This window comes from Erinaceus europaeus, chromosome 2 (assembly GCF_950295315.1).
Source record: "Erinaceus europaeus chromosome 2, mEriEur2.1, whole genome shotgun sequence".
NCBI classification, from domain to species: Eukaryota; Metazoa; Chordata; class Mammalia; order Eulipotyphla; family Erinaceidae; genus Erinaceus; species Erinaceus europaeus.
Genome location: NC_080163.1, coordinates 65,793,282 through 65,816,714, shown reverse-complemented (window position 1 = coordinate 65,816,714; position 23,433 = coordinate 65,793,282). Strand labels below are relative to the sequence as shown.

General features: G+C 40.6%; 2 protein-coding genes across 5 annotated transcripts in view; one reads left to right on the top strand and one right to left on the bottom strand.

Moving 5' to 3' along the window:
- The window catches only part of NSD3 (nuclear receptor binding SET domain protein 3), a 122,844-nt gene extending 100,378 nt beyond the window's left edge, over window positions 1-22,466 (bottom strand). The window contains exon 1 of one of the 4 annotated variants that reach the window (XM_007516706.3): window positions 21,870-22,466. The gene's annotated coding sequence lies outside the window, so the exon portion shown is untranslated. Of the gene's footprint in view, window positions 1-10,375; window positions 10,528-21,869 lie in introns of those variants that run through there. The other 3 variants (XM_007516708.3, XM_007516709.3, XM_016185388.2) reach the window with 3 other exon arrangements.
- On the top strand, window positions 16,792-17,050 carry LOC107522194 (cytochrome c oxidase subunit NDUFA4-like). The gene has a single exon (XM_060182556.1). It carries the CDS (start codon window positions 16,802-16,804, stop codon window positions 17,048-17,050), a length of 249 nt encoding a protein of 82 aa, XP_060038539.1. The 5' UTR covers window positions 16,792-16,801.
- Window positions 22,467-23,433: the final 967 nt, after the last annotated feature.

Sequence of the window (23,433 nt, the reverse complement as noted above, 5' to 3'; positions counted from 1 at the left end):
AGGTATACACTTTATTAACATAGTTGGGTTATTATTTTCTGAAACAGTAGGCAAATTATGAAAGTAATTATTGGGTTGTCAGATGCATGATGCATGTCATGATGTATCCTTACACAGAAAAAATGTAGTAAAAGGGCAGAGGGTAGATAGCATAATGGTCATACAAACAGACTTTCATGCCTGAGGCTCCAAAGTCCCAGGTTCAATCCCCTGCACCACCATAAGCCAGAGCTGAGTAGCATTCTGGTTAAAAAAAAAAAAAAAAATTGAAAAATACAGAAAAAATATACCATGACTTTCCCCAAGAACCCATTATAAAGTTTTATTTTTGTTTCAGTGTGTAAAAACTACAATAGGGTTAAGAGAAAGTATTACATTATCAATGTTGACATAATGCATAAGAATCTGAAGCTCTAATAAAATTATTTCCCATTCTTAATCATATAAAGACTAATACAAAACTTGTGCTAAACATAATTTATATTAGACTGTCAGGTTATACTTGAGGCATCTCTGAGTAACTTCAGCATTTAGAGGACTGCCATATATGCTCAGTTATCTAATGTTCAGATTTATCTCTAACTGCCAAAGACAAGTGTAGTAGTGCCTTCTTCAGTCATGGAAAAACTCAATCAACCAAGAAATAAAAATGCTTAGATTCTAGCAAAGGTATGGAAATGTGTCTATTTTGTTCACTGTTATATCTTCATTCCCTAGTACATAAGTGGAAAAGACTATTAAATGAATAGAGGAATGATTTAAAAAGGAAAAGAAATGTTTAACTGCTTACTAAATGTTCATTTTGCCAACCAAGCAATGGAAACAGAATAAAATGTGTTTTGGCTATCAAAATTAACTTCAAAAGCATAACCCAACATCACAGCATAAATTGTAAAGTGTGTGCTCAACCAGGCGCACCACCACCTGGACCCCTCTTCTTTCTTCCCTCCCCCTTTTTTCACACAAGATAAAAAAAAAAGGGTGGTGGTGAATGGGTGGCTAAAATGACTCAGTTTGGAAAAGTTGGATCTGCATATTTGAGGTTCTTCTTTGGATGCCCAGCTCTGCCTATACCAGTGTGGTGCTCTGGCTTCTTTTTCTTTGTCTCATGTGAGTTTCTCTCTCTCCCTCTCTCGAACACATAAACATACATAAAATAAATATTTTTAAAATAAAAATATTCTAAATATGCATCATATGAAGCAGTATTATTTATTAAGCATTCATGTGGTGTTCCAAGTACTCTGTACGTATTAAGTCATTTAATTCTCAGAAAAACCTCTGTAAGGCAGACACCAGATCATCCATTTTATAGGTGAAGAAACTGAAAACCAGGGAGTCAGTTGGGCTGTAGTGCAGTGGGTTAATCGCAGGTGGCGCAAAGCACAAGGACCGGCATAAGGATCCCGGTTCGAACCCCGGCTCCCCACCTGCAGGGGAGTCGCTTCACAGGCGGTGAAGTAAGTCTACAGGTGTCTATCTTTCTCTCCTCCTCTCTGTCTTCCCCTCCTCTCTCCATTTCTCTCTGTCCTATCCAACAACAACAACAAGGGCAACAAAAGGGAATAAATAAATTAAATAAATAAGTAAATAAATAAATAAATAAACTGAAAACCAGATTAGGTGGTGTATGCAAGTTCACACACTGGACAAACTTCTGGCTATAATGAACAATACAGCTACGGGTTGTACAGTGGCACACTTTGTAGAGCTCACAAATTACCATGTGCAAGGACCAGGTTCAAGCCCTGGGTCCCCGCCTGCAGAAGGGAAGCAGTGGTGCAGGTTTCTCTCTTCCTCCCCTCTCAATTTCTGCCTCTATCCAAAATAAATAAATAAAAATAATTTAAAATAAAATAAAAAATTCAGAGGTCCAATTGAAGCAATCTTGCTTAATGACCTACACTATACTGCCACTGACAAACCATTTTTCTGTCATGTTCATATTCAGAAAGGCAGTGGTTACTGCTTCATAAAACTTTCCAGTAACTAAATTTAGAAAAGCCAGAATCTTCAACTTTTGTAGAGATTATCACAGAAAAAAATATGCCTCTCATGCCCTCAAACTAATCCTTAGAACTTATGAACTATTCCTTAAGTAGCAAAAGGGACTCAACAGATGTGGTTAAGTTTCTTACAATAGAGAGACTGAATTAAACTTACAATAGAGAGGTTGAATTAATCAAAAGGACGCTTACAAGTGAAAATGGGAGACAGAGGAGTCAGAAAAAGGTTTGAAGATGCTATGCTGACAGTTTATAAAACACAGAAGAGCCTAGGAGGTAGCCTAGTGGATAAAATGACTTGCCAGCAAGCATGAGGTCCTGAGTTCAATCTCCAGTGAAGCATATAACAGGATGATGCTCTAGTTCTCTCTTCCCCACTAGTAGTAATAATAATAGTTACTATTATAATAATAATAAAAATCGTTACTATAATAATAATAATAGGGAGTCGGGAGGTAGCACAGCAGGTTAAACGCACGTGGCACAAAACTCAAGGACCGGCTTAAGGATCCCTGTTCGAGCCCCAGCTTCCCACCTGCAGGGGAGTCGCTTCACAAGCGGTGAAGCAGGTGTGCAGGTGTCTATCTTTCTCTCCCCTTCTCTGTCTTCCCCTCCTCTCTCCATTTCTCTCTGTCCTATCCAACAACGACTACATCAATAATAACAACTACTACAATAAAAATAAGGGCAACAAAAGGGAATAATAAATAAATAAATATTAAACTAATAATAGAAATAGAATAAGGGGATCATAAACCAAGAAATCAAGCCAGCCTCTAGAATGAGTAGCATGTTAGACTTCTGATATAGAACTGCAATACAACAGGGAGTGGGGTGGTAGCGCAGCAGGTTAAGTGCACATAGCACAAAGAGCAAGGACCTGTGTAAGAACCCCGGTTCAAGCCCCCAGCTCCCCACCTGCAGGGGAGTCGCTTCACAGGCAGTGAAGCAGGTCTGCAGGTGTCTATCCTTCCCTCCCCCTCTCTGTCTTCCCCTCCTCTCTCCATTTCTCTCTGTCCTAACAACGACATAAATAACAACAATAATAATATCTACAGCAACAAGGGCAACAAAAGGGAAAATAAATAAACATTTTTAAAAAATTTAAAAAGAACTACAATACAGGATAGGGGTATAGAGCATAATGGTTATACAAAGAGACCCTCATGCCTGAGTCTACAATGTCCCAGGTTCAAACCCCCCCCCCCAACACATACCACCATAAGCTGGAGCTGAGCAGTGCTGATAAAATAAACAAACAAAAAAGCAAACAAAGGGTTGAGTGTATGTTACCAAGCACAAGGACCTGGGTTCCAGTTCCCCAACCCTACCTGTAGGGAGAAAGCTTTGAGAGCAGTAAAATAGTGCTGCAGGTATCTGTCTCTCTCTAACTTCCCCTCCCCCTTGATTTTTGTCTTTATCAAATAAATAAATATTTTTAAAAGGCTGATAAGAAAAAAAAACTTCAATATAACAAATGTGTTCTTTTGTTTTGTTTTTAACCAGAGCAGCTCTGGCTTATGGTGGTGCGGGGAACTGAATCTGAGACTTCAAAGCCTCAAGTATGAGAGCCTCTTTGCATAACCATTATACTATCTACCCTCACTAAATGTATGTTGTTGTAAACTTTGTTGTGTTTAAGACACTAAGGTAGGTGTCATCTGTTCAAAAACAATAGGAAACCAATAAAGGCTACTCTGAAGGATTTCTAAATGTTCTGTATTCTTTAATTCCACACTACAATCCTTATAAAGCACATATGAGGGAGGGAATGAAATTCCCTTAGGTTTGTTAGCCTAAAATTTGGAGAACCTGAAATAGAAATATCACTTTTAAAAAGTCTCACACCATCACATCATAAATACAGCTATGCTAATGTGACCTACAATTTGTCCCTGGACAGCCAGAAAAACCATTAGAGTGTAAATACTTGTAGGATGTTTTACATATGCAGAATAAATGGAAATTTTGTTGGCACTGTCACTACTGCTTTCTATGTTCTGGAGTCTACTTTCACTCTAGTAAGTGTTATATAAATTATAAAATACCAATAAAATAATTACAACGTATGACACAAAAATGGTGTGTCTTTTTCTAACAAAAATATTGTATTTAAGATTTTCCATTTTAACAGTTCAAATCTCTGGGCCACACTGGATTTTGTGACCAATTTTTACAAAAATGGTGCAGGCCATTTCAGTAGTAAAGAAACATACACTGTGGTAAGAACTATTCCTGGGGGGAGCCGGGCGGTGGCGCAGCCGGTTAAGTGCACTTGGCGCAAAGCGCAAGGTCCAGCGTAAGGATCCCGTTTCAAGCCCCAGCTCCCTGCCTGCAGAGGGGTCCCTTTACAGGCGGTGAAACAGGTCTGCAGGTGTCCTTCTCTCCCTCTGTCTTCCCCTCCTCTCTCCAGTTCTCTCTGTCCTATCCAACAACGACGACATCAATAATAACTACAACAATAAAACAAGGGCAACAAAAGGGAATAAATAAGTATAAAAAAGAAGGTAGTTAAAAAAAAAACAAAACTATTCCTGGGGGCGGGTGATAGAGCACCTGTTGAGTGCTTAAATTTTAAATGTGGGGGGTCGGGCGGTGGCGCAGTGGGTTAAGCGCATGTGGTGCAAAGTTCAAGAACCGGTGTAAGGATCCCGGTTCGAGCCCCGGGCTCCCCACCTGCAGGGAAAGTCGCTTCACAGGCGGTGAAGCAGGTCTGCAGGTGTTTAACTTTCTCTCCCCCTCTCTGTCTTCCCCTCCTGTCTCCATTTCTCTCTGTCCTATCCAACAACGAACAATATCAACAATGGCAATAATAATAATAATAACCACAACAAGGGCAACAAAAGGGGGAAAAATGGCCTCCAGGAGCGGTGGATTCATGGTGCAGGCACGGAGCCCAGCAATAACCCTGGAAGAAAAAACAATTTTTTAGTGTGCACAGACCCTGCCTTAAGCTCCCAGACTCCACAGTTAATAACTGAATTCATTAAAAGAATTTAAACTTTTTTCTGACTGAACCCCATTATTGTTAAATTGCTTTGTATCCATGCAGAACTTACTAGTAAAAAAATCAGCAAGGCAGCACCCCTGAATAGCTTACCTGCTGGGGAAAAAAAACAAAAAAAAAGCTTACCTGCTTTTGCCATGTACTTGACCAGAGTTCAAGCCTATCCCTCTACTATATTGGAGAAAGTTTTGATGCTGTGGTATCTTTCCCTCTTCCTATGTCACTCTGGTTCTGCTTCTATCTATCTGGAAAAAGGTAGTCCTGAGTGGTAAAACTCCCAGAGACAATAACAAAAAAATGTACCAGTTAAACATGCTATTCCTCTTAACCTGCTTAATTTAACCTCCACTGTCTTCACTTTGTTCTTGACTACACTAAATACCACCAGACATGGCACAGCTTGCAGAAAATTTACATTAAATTATTTTCCAATCCCTTACAATAAAGGGTGCTGGCTCATACTGAAAATTCTGACAAAGTAACATATCAGTCATCTTCTTCCATTTACCATGAAGTGTGGCAAGCACACATTCATCCATGCATTTTCCTACCTCTTTCCCCAAGTGTTTAAATTTTAGTTAAATGGTTTCAATTTATTAAAAATTCATTCTTTTATCTTGTATTTTTCATTCCCAAGAAAAAAAGGAACATATCATAAAAATGTGTAGTTTTGAAAGAGGAGAAAAAGATAGACACCTGCAGACCTGCTTCACTGCCAGTGAGGCGACCTCCCTGCAGGTGGGGAGCCAGGGGCTTGAACTGGGATCCTTAGGCTGGTCCTTGAGCTTTACACCGCATGCGCTAACTTAACCCACTGCGCTACTGCCCGACTCCCGGCTTTTTTTTTTTTTTTTAAGATTTTATTTATTGATGAGAAAGATAGGAGGAGAAAGAGAGCAATTTATAATAATAAATAAGCAATTTATAATAATATCTACAATAACTTACTAAGCTTATCTTCCCTATAATGACAAGTTTGGGTTTTTATTGATTATTTTAAAACTTATTACTTTAATCAGAGCACAACTCAGCTCTGGCTTGATGCTGGGCATTGAACCCAGAACATCAGTCTCATTTTGCATAACCATTATGCTATCTCCCCTACCTAGGGTTTTTATTTTTATTATCAGCATTTTAGGTCAGCTATACTCAGTATTTCATTTTACAAAGAAGCAATAAAAGTTACAACACAACATAAGTAACTTCATACCACATATTCAAACTTTATATAACTTAATCAGAACACAAGGTATTGCTAAAGCTAAAGTCATTATGCTGTTGTAATTACAGTGGGAAATTTGAACAGGAAAGTTAACTTCATGTTCATACTTGCACCTGCTTGAAAACTACCAACTGAGCAACTCAGATATCCATGAAGAAATTCTGTTCAAACATTAGCTGATGTTCAACTTTCAACTTCTTTAAGAGTGTTTCAATAAACAATTGTGTCTTCCGTCATTAAACGTATGACTAAAGAAAGACTGGTTCACGCAGGAGGAAACAGCATAGCCTGATGGAGCACAGAATTTGCACATCTGAAGCCCCAGAAGTGGCAGGCTTGATCTGATGTTAGAGCTGAGTAATACCCTAGTACGTCTCCCTCTACCTACCCCCCTTTCCCTCTTATAACAAGTCTTTTGGTATTCTGGGAGGTGGTGCAATGGATAAAGCACTGGACTCTCAAGCCTGAAGTCTTAAGTTTGATCCCTGGCAGCACATGTACCAGAGTGATGTCTGGCTCTTTCTCTCTTTCTCCTCCTATCTTTCTCATCAATAAATAAAATCTTAAAAAAAAAAAAAAAAAAAGCCGGGAGTCGGGCAGTAGCGCAGTGGGTTAAGTTAGCGCATGCGGTGTAAAGCTCAAGGACCAGCCTAAGGATCCCGGTTCAAGCCCCTGGCTCCCCACCTGCAGGGAGGTCGCCTCACTGGCGGTGAAGCAGGTCTGCAGGTGTCTTTTTCTCCTCTTCTCTGTCTTCCCCTCCTCTCTCCATTTCTCTCTATCCTATTCAGCAGGGGCGACATCAATAATAGCTACAACAATAAAAAACAAGGGCAACAAAAGGGAATAAATAAATATTTTTTTAAAGTCTTGCAAAAACAAGCCGTTTTGAATATATAATTACTTTTTATTAGTGACTTAATAATGACTAACAAGATTGTAGGATAAGAGGGGTGTAATTCCATATAATTCTCATCACCAGAGTTCTGTATCTCATCCCCTCCACTGGAAGTTTCCCTATTCTTTATCCCTCTGGGAGTATGAACCAAAATTCTTTATAGGGTGCAAAAGGTGGAAGGTCTGGCTTCTGTAACTGCTTCTCCGCTGAGCATGGTCATTGGAGGGTCAATCCATATCACCAGTCTGTTTTTATCTTTGCCTATATAATTACTTCTATGTGTGTGGCACTATGGCCGTGTGTGTGTGTGTGTGTGTGTGTGTGTGTGTGTGTGTGTGTGTGTGTGTGCATTACTCCACAACCAATTTTTTTTTTTCATTCTTTTTATACGAGAGAGGCCAGAGCCCAGGGCCTTACCATGTGGTAAGGCTGACATTATCTACCAGTCTCTATATTTTTCTTATATTAAAGTCAGTTATTGTCAGTTGTACGCCTGATACAGTTCTAGTCATATTCTATTGCTTTTGATATCTTGTTCTTGTTGTTGTTGTTGTTACTCTGGTATTTCACTGCTTCTGGACTTTTTCCAGATAGAAATAAAAACAAGAGATAGATAACAGAAAGACATCAGTTTTCTTCAGTATGGCAAGGGTTAGGCTTGAACCTGGGATTGTGTACGTGATAAAGCAAGTGCACTATCCAAGTGAGCTATCCTGCTGGCCCCACACACTATCACTTCTAATTTGGATTCCTTCAAAAATAATTTTCACCTCTACTTCAGAGATAAAAACACCAAGCCTCAATGGCAAGATGTACAGTAGTGATAGGAACTAAATTCTCCTTGACTCTTGTCCTACGCTCTTCTGCACGTAGTGTGCATTTAAAAGACATTTGAGGATTAGGAGATAGTTCACCCAGAAGAGATCTTACTTTACCATGTATGAGGCCCTGGGTTCAACCCAGAATTTTTGTGACCTGGAACCTTAGTTTTTGCACCATCACTGAGAGCAGAGCAAAGAGAATCTGGAGAACACTTGAGGAAGTCAGACACTGCTTCCCTTTATCTGACAAGAAAGAGGGAAATAGAAGGATACCTGGATGTTGTAATAGGTGGAGGTATGACTTAGAAATGAAGTGAAGGCAGATGAATAAAAACCAGAGTGATGCCCATTTTTATTCGTCTCTACTTGGGAAACGAATAAAAATGGCCATCAGCTTCCACATGGGGCCAGCCACCTTTTATGTGCCTGATTGGCCCACATGCTTCTCTGGTGCATACCTTTCTCATTTTCTTGATTAAGTTTAAAATATCAAGGGGAAAAAAAACCTCTATGAGGTTTGAAAAATATGATGGTGTGAAAAATAAATAAAAGCCTTTGACAACTGAATAAATATCACTAATTTGTGTCCTACAGATACAAAAAAAAAGTCATGGGACATATACATAATGGAGTACTACACAGCATTTAAAAAGGACTATAATGTGTCCTATGGGAGTAAATGGATGGGACTGGCAGTGATGATGATGAGTGAAGTAAGTAAGGAAGTGAAGGACAACTACTGGATTATTTCACTCATAAGTAAAATATGGAAAATTGAAAAATATATATATATATACACACATATATATAAATGATCAATATCTATGATCTTGGGAGAACTGATGGTTAATGTTAGGGGTGGGTGGGAGCACAGAACTTTGGTGGTGGAAGTGGTGTGAAATTATACTTATTATCTTGTAAATTACTACTAAATCACTAATAAAAACATTGGAAAACTATCAGCCACTGTATCTAATATACCCAGAAGTAAAATTTTATAATTATGATTATAAATAAAAAGCTATTTATCAGACAACCTGCTATGCTTTATTTTTTTTTAAGCCAAAATAAGCAGAACTTTTAAAATCAAAGACTTTCTGGTATTGCTGGGAGTTTAAACTGGTTAAAATCTTTCTAAGAATACTCTAAAACTCACTGTGGTGTCAGATGCATAGCTCTGTGAATATATTAAATAACCAATGCAATGTGCAATATTGTAATGTACGATATTGCAATGTTCAATAGGCAAACTGTATAGTATGTGAACTATTTCTCAGTAAAACTCATTTAAAAAAAAACACTTTCCAAAAAGACATTGGAAACGAGTCCAAAGCTTTTAAAATGTTCATCTCTTTTAATTAGTTCTACTTCTATGGATTTACTGTAATGAGATAATCACTGCCATACAGTTTTTATGACTGGGTAAGGAAGAAAGTTCATCAGATTATAATGCCCAAAAGTTGCAAACTGCCATCAATAAAATACCATCAATAGAAGAATGGCAAACCCATAGAATAATATTGTGTGTCAGTTGTAAAAATCACATTGTCAAGATTTTTATTTCTTAATAAAGCATGCAGCAAAATAGTAGTAAAGTACAATTCCAATTTGCAAGAAAAATAGATATACACATAAGGAAAAACACCATAAGGAAAAACACTGAAATTCTTTCTAATAGTTTTAAAATAACATCATGCTTAGGTTGTGAAAGAATTGCTTATTGTAATGAAATTGAAGACCAGCAAGATATTAAAAACATTAAAATCACCTGGAATTATAACTTCTGACAGGAGCTACTCCTCTAGTATTTTGCTCTGAGTGTATTTTACCAGAGTGATGTCTGGTTCCTTCTATCTCTCCTATCATTTCTCATGAATAAATAAATAAAATCTTAAAAAAAAAAAAAAAGGAAGAAAGAAAGGATTTCAAGGATACAGGGCAGAAAGACAGCATACTGGTTATGAAAAAGGCTCTCATGCCTGAGGCTCTGAGGTCCCAGGTTCAATCCCCTGTATCACCATAAGCCAGAGCTGAGCAGTGGCCTGGTAAAGAAAGAAAGCAAGAGCAAGAGAGAAAAGGGAGGGAGGAAAAGGAGAGGAAGGGAAAGGAGAAAGAGTAAAAGGAAGGAAGGAAAGAAGGCCCTGGTAGACAGGTGAAAATTAATTGAAGGGTACAGTACAGCACAGCAAGACATTTCTCAACACAAATATGAACCACAGCACTCTTGTCTACTTGGATCTTGCAGCGATCATTAAAAAAAAAAAAAAAATGGAGACAGCTTAAAGTGAAAAAAATACAGTAACTATAAAGATAATATATGAAGATGTGCCATAAAACTGTCCTTTCTGAGCCAGGTGGTGGTGCACCCAATAGAACACACAGATTATCATGTGTAGGCACCTGAGTTCAAACCCCCATCCTCACCTGCAGGGAGGAAACTTCACAAGTAGTGAAGCAGAGTTGCAGGCGTCTCTTTTTTTCCATCTGTCTCCCCCTCCCCTCTCCACTTCTGTCTCTGACAAAAGGAAAAAAAATCATGATAAAGGAAAAATAAATGGCCACTAGGGGGGGTAGATTAATTGTGCAGGTACCAAGTCCCAGCAATAACCCTGATGGCAAGAAAGAAGAAGAAACAAAAGACTCTTGAAGTCCGCTTTGCAGAGCTTTATGCAAACAGACTATACATGTCAGACAGTCAAAGGGAAAAAGCACTCAACTTTTTTTGCTATCAAAATCTTTGAAAGTTGGGCCAGCAAAATATCTCACTTGGATAGCGTGCCTGCTTACTACTGGTGGTGTCTTCCCCTCTCCCCAAGCCCCTTTCTGTTTCTCTATTCTCTGTTTGATAAAGCTAGACCAAAGTAGTGAAGCCCCAGCAGTGACAAAAAAATCCAGCATTTAACCATTTTATTTTATAACCATTAGATATTTTTTTAAAAGTCTGAAAAGAAAGGGAGACACAATCAAATATGTTTCTTCAAAGTCAAAAGGAATTTGGCTCACTTAACCAAAATACAAAAAAAAAAAAAAACAATCAAGAGGCGGCAAAGGTAAAGAGTCAAAACTTATTGCCACTACAGGTTAGTCCTTCCTTCAATTTATGTGAATGCAAGAAAAAATCAAACTGACTTTATGAAATAAGAGACTCAAATTAGGTTTTAATTTCTGCAAATTTCACATTTTTGTAAGCAAAAGTCGCTGTTCAGAGTTCACACATTACATAAATCCAATAGTCACTGAACTCTACCAAAAACTGTTAACAGAGGTGAACCCTGAAAAAAATATTTCATGTAAAATAGCATGTCTTATAGGATTCAGCATATTTTTGTTTCATATTCATCAATAAAGCACCAAGAGTACGCTCTGTTAGGAAGATCAGCACAACAGCTCAGCTGGGAGAGTGGCTACTTTGTCATGACCATGACTCAGACTTGAGCCTGGCCCCCCACAACACTGAGAAAAGTGCTTCTGTGGTGTCTCTTCCTATTTCTCTCTTCCTGTATGAAAAACTTGGCCCAAAGCAGTGCAGTCCTGGTGACCAAAAAAAAAAGGTGTGTGTTCACCTGGTAGGGCTTTGGCCCAAACCTTACCAAGTGCAAAGCACAAGGTTCAAACTGGCACCACATGGGATCACCAAGGCATTAGGAAAAGTTCCAGATGTTGATGTCCCTCCTTATCTCTTTTCCTCCCTCTCTGTCTCTATCTGGAATTTAAAATAAAATGAAATGAAATAAAGCACTTGCCTGGAAGCAGTGGAATCACACACGCGCAAGGTTCAGTTCAGGTGCCAGACACACAAATAAACACACAAGAAAAAAAAAAAAAGGAAACCTTTCAAGTGTCTAGACAATTTTTTTTGATAAATAAAAACTGGTGATTGCATTTTTACATTTGTTCACCAGTATTGGTTATTAATATTTCAGGCTACTTTTCAACATACTTTTCTCCCTGAAGTCCAACTAATACCAAAGCAATACCAATGAAAGCAATGAGACTGCTGTAGTAACTTTTATTTATTGGGATGTCAGGATAGTCTTGACAGTTCTCTTTTTAAGACATTTTTAAGTGGGTTTTTTTTTTTTATCTTTATTTGATAGAGACAGTCAAGACATGGAGAAGGAAGAGGGAAGGGGGAGAGAGAGAGAGAGATACCTGCAGCCCTGCTTCACCACTCACAAAGCTTTGCCCTGCAGGTGAGGACCAGGGGCTTGAACCCAGGTCCTTGTGCACTGTGATGTGTGCACCACCACCCAGCTCCCATGACAGTTTTCTATGCAAAAAAAAAAAAAAAAAAGTGTAATGACTTTCCCGACAATGCAATATTTATTTATTAGTGAGAATGAGAGAAGGGAAGAGAGAACCAGAGCATTACTCTAGAACGTGCAATCCCAGGGCTTTGAACTCATAACCTCCTACTTTAGCATCCAATGCTTTACCATGGCAGCAGCTTTTCTTAAAGGACTCACTGACTGGAGGTGGTGACTACAAGACTTACACTAACTAATTACTCTTTAAAAAACAAACAACAAGAACAACAACAACAAAAAAAAAAACCCTAGTGGTGGTTGTATGGAAACAGTTATGTAGAAAACTGAAAAATGTTATGCATTCCCTTTTTGTTGCCCTTGTTCTTTTACTGCAGTAGCTATTGATGTCGTCATTGTTAGATAGGACATTAGTAGCTATTGATGTCGTCATTGTTAGAAATGGAGAGGAGGGGAGACAGAGAAGGGGAGAAAAAGATACCTGCAGACCTGCTCAACCGCTTATGAGGCGACTCCCCTGCAGGTGGGGAGCCTGGGGCTCGAACCAGCGTCCTTGCGTGTTGCTCCACCTGTGCTTAACTCGCAGCGCTACCGCCCGACTCCCATAATTGCTCATTTGTACTGTGCATGTAGATTTCATGTATGTTATACTTTTATATACCCTATTTATGTCAATTTATTGACTTAATATAATAGTTATATATTAAATGTATATTTATCCCTTTGTAAGTGATTTACAATTTTATGAATAACTATCATGTATGTATATGTTAGGTGTTGTGTACATTTTATTTTTGTTTATTCACTTATTTAAGTGACTTTATTTATTTATATTTGCCTCCAGGGTTATCGCAGGGGCTCAGTGCCTGCACTATGAATCCACTGCTCCTGGAGGCCATTTTTACCCATTTTGTTGCCCTTGTTGTAGTTATTGTTGTCATAGCTATTGTTGTTGTAGACAGGACAGAGAGAAATCAAGAGGGGGGGGATGACAGAGAGGGGGAGAGAAAGTTAAACACCTGCAGACCTGCTTCATCGCCTGTGAAGCAACTCCCCTACAAGTGGGGATCTGGGGGCTCGAACTGAGATCCTTAAGCTGGCCCTTGCACTTTGCGCCTTGTGTGCTTAACCCGCAGCGGACCGTCCGCCCAGCCCCCTTAAGTAACTTTCTTTCTTATTTTTTATTTAATTAATTTATCTTTTTTGTAAATGTTTTTATTTATTTATTTATTCCCTTTTATTACCCTTGTTATTTTATTGCTGTAGTTATTATTGTTGTTATTGATGTCATCGTTGTTGGATAGGACAGAGAGAAATGAAGAGAGGAGGGGAAGACAGAGAGGGGAGAGAAAGACAGACACCTGCAGACCTGCTTCACCGCTTGTGAAGCGACTCCCCTGCAGGTGGGGAGCCGGGGCTCCAAACAGGATCCCTATGCTGGTCCTTGCGCTTTTGTTTTGCGCCATGGGCACTTAACCTGCTGCGCTACCGCCCTGCTCCCATTTTTTATTTAATTTACAAAAAGGAAACTGACAAAACCATAGGATAAGAGGGGTACAACTCCACACAATTCTCACCACCAGAATTCCGTATTCTATCCCCTCCCCTAATAACTTTGCTATTCTTTAACCCTTTGAGAGTATGGACCCAAGGTCATTGTGGGATGCATGGAAGGTCTGGCTTCTGTAATTGCTTCCCCGCTGAACATGGCGTTGACAGGTCGATCCATACTCCCAAGTCTGCCTCTCTCTTTCCCTAGTAGGGTGGGGCTCTGTGGAAGCGGAGCTCCAGGACACATTGGTTGGGGTTGTCTGTCCAGGGAAATCTGGTTGGCATCATGCTAGCATCTGGAACCTGGTGGCTATAAATTTCATGTATGTTACACTTTTATATATAATAAACTGTACTACACCCTATTTATATGTCAATTTATTGATTTAATATATAAATATATATTAAATATATATAATACATATATTTATCCCTTTGTAAGTGATTTACAATTTTATGTATAACAGTCATGTATATATATGTTAGGTGTTGTGTACATTTTCTTTATATATAACGCTTTACAACTTAAGGGATTTTTTGGTTTTTTTTTTTTAGATTTTATTTATTTATTAATGAGAAAGATAGGAGAGAGAAAGAACCAGACATCACTCTGGCACATGTGCTGCCGAGGATCAAACTTGGGACCTCATGCTTGAGAGTCTAAAGCCTTATATACTGCGCCACCTCCCGGACCACATCAACTTAAGTTTTTTAAATGCTTATTTATGAATTTGGGAGGAATTTATTTATATCTTTCTTAAGACTCAGCAGTTAATTCAAACATAAGATTCAACTGATGACAACCACTGTTAGCTATGGCCAATTCTCTATATGAAACATCTTAAAGTAATTTAATAAACTAAATTTTATTTTACTCACAACATCCCAGGACGCCACACCCCATCCCAACCAAGGTTATCACTGGGGCTCGGTGCTTGCAAAATGTCTCTACCACTCCCAGTGGTTTTTTGTTTTGTTTTGCTTTGCTTTTGCCTTATATAGACAGAGAGAAACAGAGAGAAGGGGGAAAGAGAGAGAGACAGGTGTAGCACTACTCCAATGGTCATGAAGTGTCCCCCCCACCCCCCCGTAGGTGAGGATGAGAGGCTTGAACCTAGGTCCTTGGCATAATAACGTTTGCATTATACCAGATGTGCCGCTACCCGGTCCCACTACACATTTCTTTTTTTTTTTTTTCTTTTTTTTGCCTTCAGGGTTATTGCTGGGGCTTGATGCCTACACTACAAATCCACTGCGCCTGAAGGCCATTTTTCCCATTTTTGTAGCCCTTGTTATTGTTATTGATGTTATTTTTGTTATTTCTGTTGTCACTACATAGGGGAGAAAAAAATAGAGAGAAGGGGAAGACAGAGAGGGCGAGAGAAAGATAAACACCTGCAGACCCGCTTACCGTTTTGTGAAGCGAAACCCCCTCCCCCCCACCCCGCAGGTGGGGAGCCAGGGGCTCAAGCCAGGATCCTTACACCACTCCTTGTACTTCGTGTCATATGCGCTTAACCCGCTGGGCTACCGCCTGACCCCTTGGTCCTCACCTGCAGGGGGAAAGCTTCACAAGTGGTGAAGCATGGCTGCAGATGTCTCTGTCTCTCTTCCCTTCTATCTCCCCCTTCCCTCTCAATTTCTGGCTGTCTCTTTCCAATAAATAAAGATCAGAGGGAGTCGGGCGGTAGCACAGCTGGTTAAGTGCACGTGGTGCCAATAAATAAAGATCATAATAGTAAAAAGAACCCAATGAATATTCATATCTTATTTTTTCTTGGCAAACAAAAATAATTTAAAATAATCAGTGGTTCCTGTGATTAGCTATTTTAACTTATTTTCAATTACATATTCTTAGCTTACTTAAAAAAAATATATGTCTCAACTCTTTTTCCAAGTTTTTTTTTTTAAAGGACTATGATGAACTTATTTTTTTCATTCCATTATCTTATTTCATTGTTAACTGTAAAAACATTCCATCCCATGAAACACACATCTCAAGCTACTTGGACATAATTCCCTTATACACACAAATATATTTTGTGTATATGCTATGTGTACAAGACGGTGGGGAAAGTATGAAAAAAACAGAAGGGCTAAACTCTGGGGTGGGTGGGGGGGGGGGAGAATACAGATCCAAGAAGGATGATGGAGGACCTAGTGGGGGTTGTATTGTTATATGGAAAACTGGGAAATGTTATGCATGTACAAACTATTGTATTTACTGTTGAATGTAAAACATTAATTCCCCAATAAAGAAATTAAAAAAAAAAACAACAGAAGGGCTTTTGCTTTACTGCAACTTAATTCCATACAGTAAGTGTGCCTAGCCTTGAGTATTCCCTTCACCTTGAGTGTTCACACAAAGCTTAAATACAGGGCCAGGTGGTGGCGCACCTAATTGAGTGCACACATTTCAGTGGACAAGGACCCAGGTTCAAGCCCCGGGTCCCCACCTGCAGGGGGAAAGCTTCAGAGTGGCGAAGCAGGGCTGCAGGTGTCTCTCTGTCTCTCTCCCTCTCTACCTTCCCCTCCCCTATCAATTTCTCTGTTACTATCCAGTAAATAAATAAAATAAAAACAAAAAAATTAAAAAAGAGAATTAACAAAAAAAAAAAAAAGAAAGCTTAAGTACTTTCATAATAATAAAGCAGTATGATGTGGTATAAAGAGCCAAGTTTTGACATCAAGACTTTGGACTTAGCTATGTCTCAGTTTTCTTGGTTTTAAAAGTAGCTAGACTCTAATTCTTACACTTAAACAGGTTGTTAGGGACTTTATTATTTGTTAGGTATATTGGCAAAAATCTGGTAACAGTCTAATGTCAATCAATATTCCAATATGACCCTTTAAAAAAGCTGTAAAGTCATATGCACTCATTTAAAAGGATGCCCCAGACAAGCTCTTAAAGAAAACTGCAGACAATATGACTCATCTGTATGTATTTAAGACAGATATGCAAGGCAGAGAGTACACAGTCCCAGGCCTTGTAGGTTTGATCTCAACTTCCTGGTTAGAGACCTCTGGTGAAACCATGCTCCATCAAATCCTCTCTCAGGCCAAGAAGCATCCTAGCTGGATCTCCCTCTTTGTCTTTACTGGAGCTAGAGGTACTGGAGCAGCACTGTACGTCATGCACCTGGCATTGTTCCATCCAGATGTCAGTTGGGACAGAAAGAATAACCCAGAACCCTGGAACAAACTGAGTTCCAATGATCAATACAAGCTCTACTCAGTGAATGCAGACTACAGCCAACTGAAGAAAGAAGGTTCAGACTTCTAAATCAAGTATTTCACTATAAAGCTGCTTAAAATGTGTTCCAGGCAACAAAAGGGAATAAGTATTTTTTAAAAAATGTGTTCCAGGAGGTGGAACAGTGGCTAAGGCACTAGACTCTCAAGCATGAGGTCACAAGTTCGATCCCCAGCAGCACAGGTACCAGAGTGATGGCTGGTTCTTTCTTTCTCTCCTCCTATCTTTCTCATGAATAAATACATAAATTCTTTAAAAAAAAACTGCTTAAAATGAAGGTCTTCCAGAAAATCCACACAGTTTTCCACTTACCCAGGAATTATCTTCCCTTTACTTATATTTTTTTAAGATTTTATTTATTTATCGATGAGAAAGACAAAAGTAGAGAGAGAAAGAACCAGATATCATTCTGGTACATGTGCTGCCGGGGACTGAACTCAGGACCTCATGTTTGAAAGTCCAATGCTTTAACCACTGCACCACCTCCCAGACCACTATCTCCCCTTTAAATACACAAAACCATGTTGTGTATAATTGGGGCTTACACTGATTAATAACTATCTGAAATGTGGGGAAAAAAAGGTTAATAAGCAAATAAATGTAAAGAAATTCTCTAGAAAAGCATGAGAAACTTCAAAACAGTTATTAGTAGAGGATGGTGTATCAACTTTTTCTTTGACCTCTTAAGTTTTTTATAATGTTTAAAATGCTTTAATAAGAAAGCTATCAGGGGAGGGGATATGATACAGACTTCTGGCGGTGGGAATTGTGTGGAGTTGTACCCCTCTTATTCTATGGTCTAGTCAATTTTTCTTTTTTATAAATAAAAAATTTAAAAAATAAAATAAAGTGCTTTAACAATGAGCATGCATAATTTTATAAACTTTTCTAAGAAAGTAAAGGTCATGGTCCAGAAGGTGGCACAGTGATAAAGCAGTGGACTCTCAAGCATGAGGTCCTGAGTTCAATCCCTGACTCCACATGTACCAGAGTGGTATCTGGCTGTTTCTCTCTCCTATCTTTCTCATGAATAAGTAAGTAAAATCTTTAAAAAGAGAGAGAGAGAGATTTTAAAAAGTAAGGGTCAGCTATAATTCGAGAAGACTTGGGTTCAAACACTCACTTTGTATTTACCATATGTGTAGCATTAAGTTATTTAAAAACAGTTGAGAGGATAAAATAAATCAAGCATTGGGGCCAGGTGGTGGTGCACCTGGTTAAGCGCACACATTACAGTGTATAAGGATCAGGATTCAAAGCCCCTGGTCCCCACCTGTAGGGGGAAAGATTCATGAGTGATTAAGAGCTGCAGGTGTCTCTCTGTCTCTTTCCCTCTCTATCTCCCCTTCCCCTCTCAATTTCTTGCTGTCTCTATCCAATAGTAAAAATAAATAAACAAAGCAGGTATGATACCATAGCTCAATTAAGAGGACAACAACTATTAGCAAATATTACTATTATTATAAACTCCAGAAGTACTAAACCCTCTGGTCTTTAGAATCAGATTTGACAATTCACTCCAGGAATATCAACCTCAAAGGCAACCAATATATTCAATCTGATCAGTATAAGAATAGACATATTTACTAACTCAAGGTTTTAAAATGTTATTACAGATAGTATCAGTAGTTGAACCGAAGGACATGGCAATCAGAGCAAAGACTGAGCCTTTTTTTTTTTTTAGATTATTTTTTGTCTTTCTTTTTTTAATTGCCACCAGTGTTATAGCTGGAGCTCGTTGCCAGCACTACGAATCCACTGCTCCCAGCAGCCTTTTTTTTTTTTTTTTCCTTTTTTCCCCCCCTTTTGACAGGAAAGAGAAAAATTGAGCAAGAAGGCTGAGATAGAGAGAAAGATAAACCCTTGCAGACCTACTTTATGGCTTCGTCTCCCCTGAGGTGGGGACCAGGGGCTCAAACCAGGGTCCTTGTGCATGGTGATATGTGCACCTAACTGGGTGTACCATCCTCACCCCCCTTTCATAAATTATTATCCAATTAGAATAGCCTTCATAATATGGATAAACTACCCAAGGCATGAGAATATTCAAAACAGCTTGTCAGAGGAACCTGCTTTTTACAAAATGCTGAATACAGAGAATTACATATAGTAATTTCAAAGTTCCTACATACAGAAACAATTTCTCATTTTCCTAAAACTGTATGACACTATCAGTTTATATATATCACTTATTACCAATTAATTACAAATAACATGGTAATCAAGCGGGAGATAGAAAAAATGCTATTCCCATTAAAATAAAATTCCAAAAAGGTATAATGAGTAGACCTTTTCCCCACAGAATATTTACAAATTCAAGCAGAATATTATTTGATCAAAATACTCCAAGTTGTAAATCTGGCATCCATACCAAAAGCACTCACATAATGCATTACAGCAGAATGTTCAACATAATCTTCCCAACAAATAAAAAAAATGCTAAGCTTCTACATCACCAAAAAAAAAAAAAAAAAGCTTAATTGATTAAATAATATGTAGTATAACTGGTTTGAGTCCACATATTACGTTTTTGACAGACTTTGCTAGCACTAAGAGATGTGTCAGTATCAACACCATGTTTTAGGTTTGGATGCCCCAATCATAGTTACAAAACACAACAAAAAGTTCACAAACATTTAATCCATTTTCAACATGAAATAAAGCAGGCTCTACTTAATTCACCTACTATAAAGTTGTTATGCTTGATAACAGTAACTATTTTAAATCATACAAGTAGTTACATTTGACTCCAGTGAAGATTTGTATCCTTCCTAAAAGTGACCTGAAGTTCCAACAAAAAAGGGGAGGGGCTACCTCAGTAAGGCTCGTTAAGAGCTGCACGAATACTTCACATACATCGTTGCACTGTGCTGAACTGGCATTTTGAGATGGTTATTTGCTACATGAAAGCAAGGAGAAGGAATGAAGGACAGGGTTTATTTAAAAGAAGAAGAAGAAGAAGAAGAAGAAGGAGAAGGAGAAGGAGAAGGAGAAGGAGAAGGAGAAGAAGAAGAAGAAGAAAATAAAAAGAAAGCACTTTTTAGCACACCCATCACCTACAAGCTAGTTACCGGAAACAACCATTTAAAAACACACACACACACATTTCTAATTTCCAACATTTAAAATGCAGCAGATAATCTACTGCAAACAGATCTTCCTGGACCTTCTTACCCCACACAGTGCTTTGCCAAGAGCACAAGCCCAAGTAAAATAACACGATGCAATTTCCTTGTTTACTTAAAGAACTGCAAAGAACATGTTGACTGTTTGAGGCTGCTGAAACAAATGCATTTTCATTATTTAAAAGACTTCTCAGGAGCATGTTAGACACATGAGTAGTAATCATTCCTCCAGTGAGTAAAAAATCAAGTTTTAACTTTAGAAAGGGGCTAAATTTTACACTGCAGTTCATTAACATATCTTGTTTGTAACCAAAAGGAAGAAGGAAAGAAAGGGGGTGGTGGTGGTGGTGGTGGTGGTGGTGGTGGTGGTGGTGGTGGTGGTGGTGGTGGTGGAGAAACAGCAAAACACATAAGATGGAAAACATCACCACCTCCTTTGGTGGTTACGAGTAATTTCAAATGACCTCAAGATGTAAAGGAAGAAAAGGGGTTAACAATATGAACTGCTGCCTTCCAGGTTCATCCTGATGTCGGAAAAGGAATTTATTTACACTGCAGTGCCTGGCAGCAAACATGGCTGCCCCTGCCCCCTTTAAATCGGGTGAGTCTTCCCTCCCTCACCCAAAACATCAAATTATATGTCTCCCCTTGTCTTGCTGTGATAACACAAACACATCTCCTCCTCGCTCAGAACAGTAAAACCCACACCTCTCCATTTCACAACATCGTAACCAACAGCTTCCCTATTCTCCAGCCCTGAAAGAAGAGGCACAGAATACAACAAATATAGGGAACAAAAGGCTTTCCCTTCCTAACATTTTCACAAACCAACCCCCAACCCCTTCTTTTCCTCCCACTCTGGAATGCTTTGGTCAATAGTTCTCATGCTCATCAACATTCAGTTCATTTCTTTCCCTATCCCGATCCTGCCTTTCAGTTTCCCCGAGTCAATTTTCCTCTTTCCTTGCTATTGCGCCCAGTCTCAATAATTTATTTCTCATCCTCCTTTTTCCTCCACTTCCATTCCCTCGTTTCTTCTTTGATGTCGCGCGTCTCCATCAAAGTCTTATCTTCCCCCCTCCCCAGGGCTCTCATCTAGTTCTCACCCCCCCTAACCCCCCCGCCCCACCCCCGGCCTCCCTTAGGTCTCAGTTCACCCAGGTCTGTAATCTTTTCCAACCCCAACTCTTCCCTCGCCCCTGTCCCCTCCCTCAGTCACTTTTTATCCCCCCCGCCCCCATCCCACCTCGACTCCCCAATTCCCAGCTCAGCGCCACACCGTCTCTCAGCCTGATCCCACCTCCGCAGCCCCACCTCTCAGTCCTCTACACACACCACACACTCACACATACCATACACCACACACACACACACACACACATACACACACACACACCCTACACACACTCACACACACCTAGCCGTCGGCTCCTCCTACTTAAATTAAACCTTTTCGAGTCACCCACCACCCACCCTGTGCTCTCTTCCTGCTTAGGTCGGTCTCTCCGTTTCTCTTTCTCTCTCTATCTCTGTGTTCCAAGCGGGACCATTCTTAGGTCGCCCCTTCTCAGTCCTGCCTTCCGAGACAGACAGACGCACGCATTCACTTTACCTTCACTTTGTGTGTGTGTGTGTGTGTACGCGCGCACACACACAGACACACACACACACACACTCTCTCTCTCTCTCTCTCCCCCTCTCTCTCACGCAAGCATTCACTTTACCTTCAGTTTGTTCCATTCTAACCCCCCGGCCGTGTGTCAGTACGATCACAGGAGACAGGAGACACACGGAGGGCCCGGAGCGGGGCTGGGGTGCGGGCGGCCGCCGGGGCCGCGGGGGGAAGGAGCCGGAACCAAGCTAGGCCGCATGAAATCCCCGGGCTAGATTTCTCCCGCGCCGGATGCCTCTGCCATGGCGGCCGGCATAGAAGAGGGCCACGGCCGGGCCGGGCCGGGCGAGGAGCTGAGACGAGGAAAGCAGCGGGAGGTGGGGTGGTGGGAGGCGGGAGGGTGGGGGCTCGCCGCGCAGCTGCTGCTGCTGCTGCTGCTGCTACCGCCGCTGCTGTTGCCAGAGAGAGAAGCCTGTGGCTGGCGGCCGGGCAGGGGCAGCGGGAAGCTCTGGGCTCCTGTTGGCCGTCGCACACGCCTCTTCGCAGCGACTGGTGGGTGGACAGTGCCCCTCAACCTCTGCCTGAGTCCCAGCCGCCGCCGCTGCCGCCGCTGCCGCCGCTACTGCCGCCACCCGCTCCCGCCGCCGCGCACAAAGCCCCCCCCCCCCAACCCCGATTCTCAGAGCGCCGCCGCCGCCGCCGCCGCCAAATCCTCAACCTCTCATTGGCTGCCGGCCCAGGCGCCTGCCGGGAAATGCAGTCCCGGGTTCCGAGCGCAAGCGGGGGAGGTGGGAGGGGGGGCGAAAGGAGGAAGACGCCAGTCAAGAGGGGCGGGAACGAGAACCAGAAATGTGAGCGGTCCGGAGTCTAGCAGACAAATGAGACCGCAGGCGATAAGGGCTGAGAGACAGGAAGAGATGATGCGAAGAGTTAAAAAAAAAAAAAAAAAAAGAAGAAGAAGAAGAAGGAAGAGAGAGAGAGTGAAAAAACAAGTTAGAGGCTGGGCCTGTGAGGTGAAACTGTGCTCGTGAACGTTCTTGGGTACTTATTCAAGAGCAAGTACACTTTCAACACCATATGATAGTCCTCAGAGTGACATTGTTATACAATTCCTAGATGTTAGAACTAGCCCTCAGCGTCCATGCCCCACAGAGGTCGCAGGTTCAATCTCCCAGCATCACCATATGCCAGAGTCTAGCAACGCTCTGACTTTTCGGGGGGGGGGGGAGGGGGACATCTTTTTAATTTTAAAAAAGAACCTGCAGTGGTGAAATATAGACAAGCATAGGTATGGCTGTAGATCCGTAAAAATAATAATAATATAAATAGCCTGTAAACAAGCAAATGCCCACTTACGATGACAGGCAAAGAGGAGACTAATTTGTATGTCTCTTTGGCTGCCTGGGGTCTGACAGTTGTCAGAACCCTATTCCACATGGAAACAGCGGCAAAGTCTCCCTTTCAGCCTTGACACACTCTCTCTCTCCCCCCCCCCCCTCTCTCTCTCTCTCTCTCTCTCTCTCTCTCTCTCTCCCCGTGGCAAGCATTCAAGCTCTCCAAGGCCCAGGCGGCATCTTGCTTTCTGCAAGGAAGCACGGGGCTCCCTCGCACGCACCGCTTTCTTCCTGCTTTGCAGAGCAGCCGGGAGGCTTGTGGGTAACGAGGAGAACGTCAGC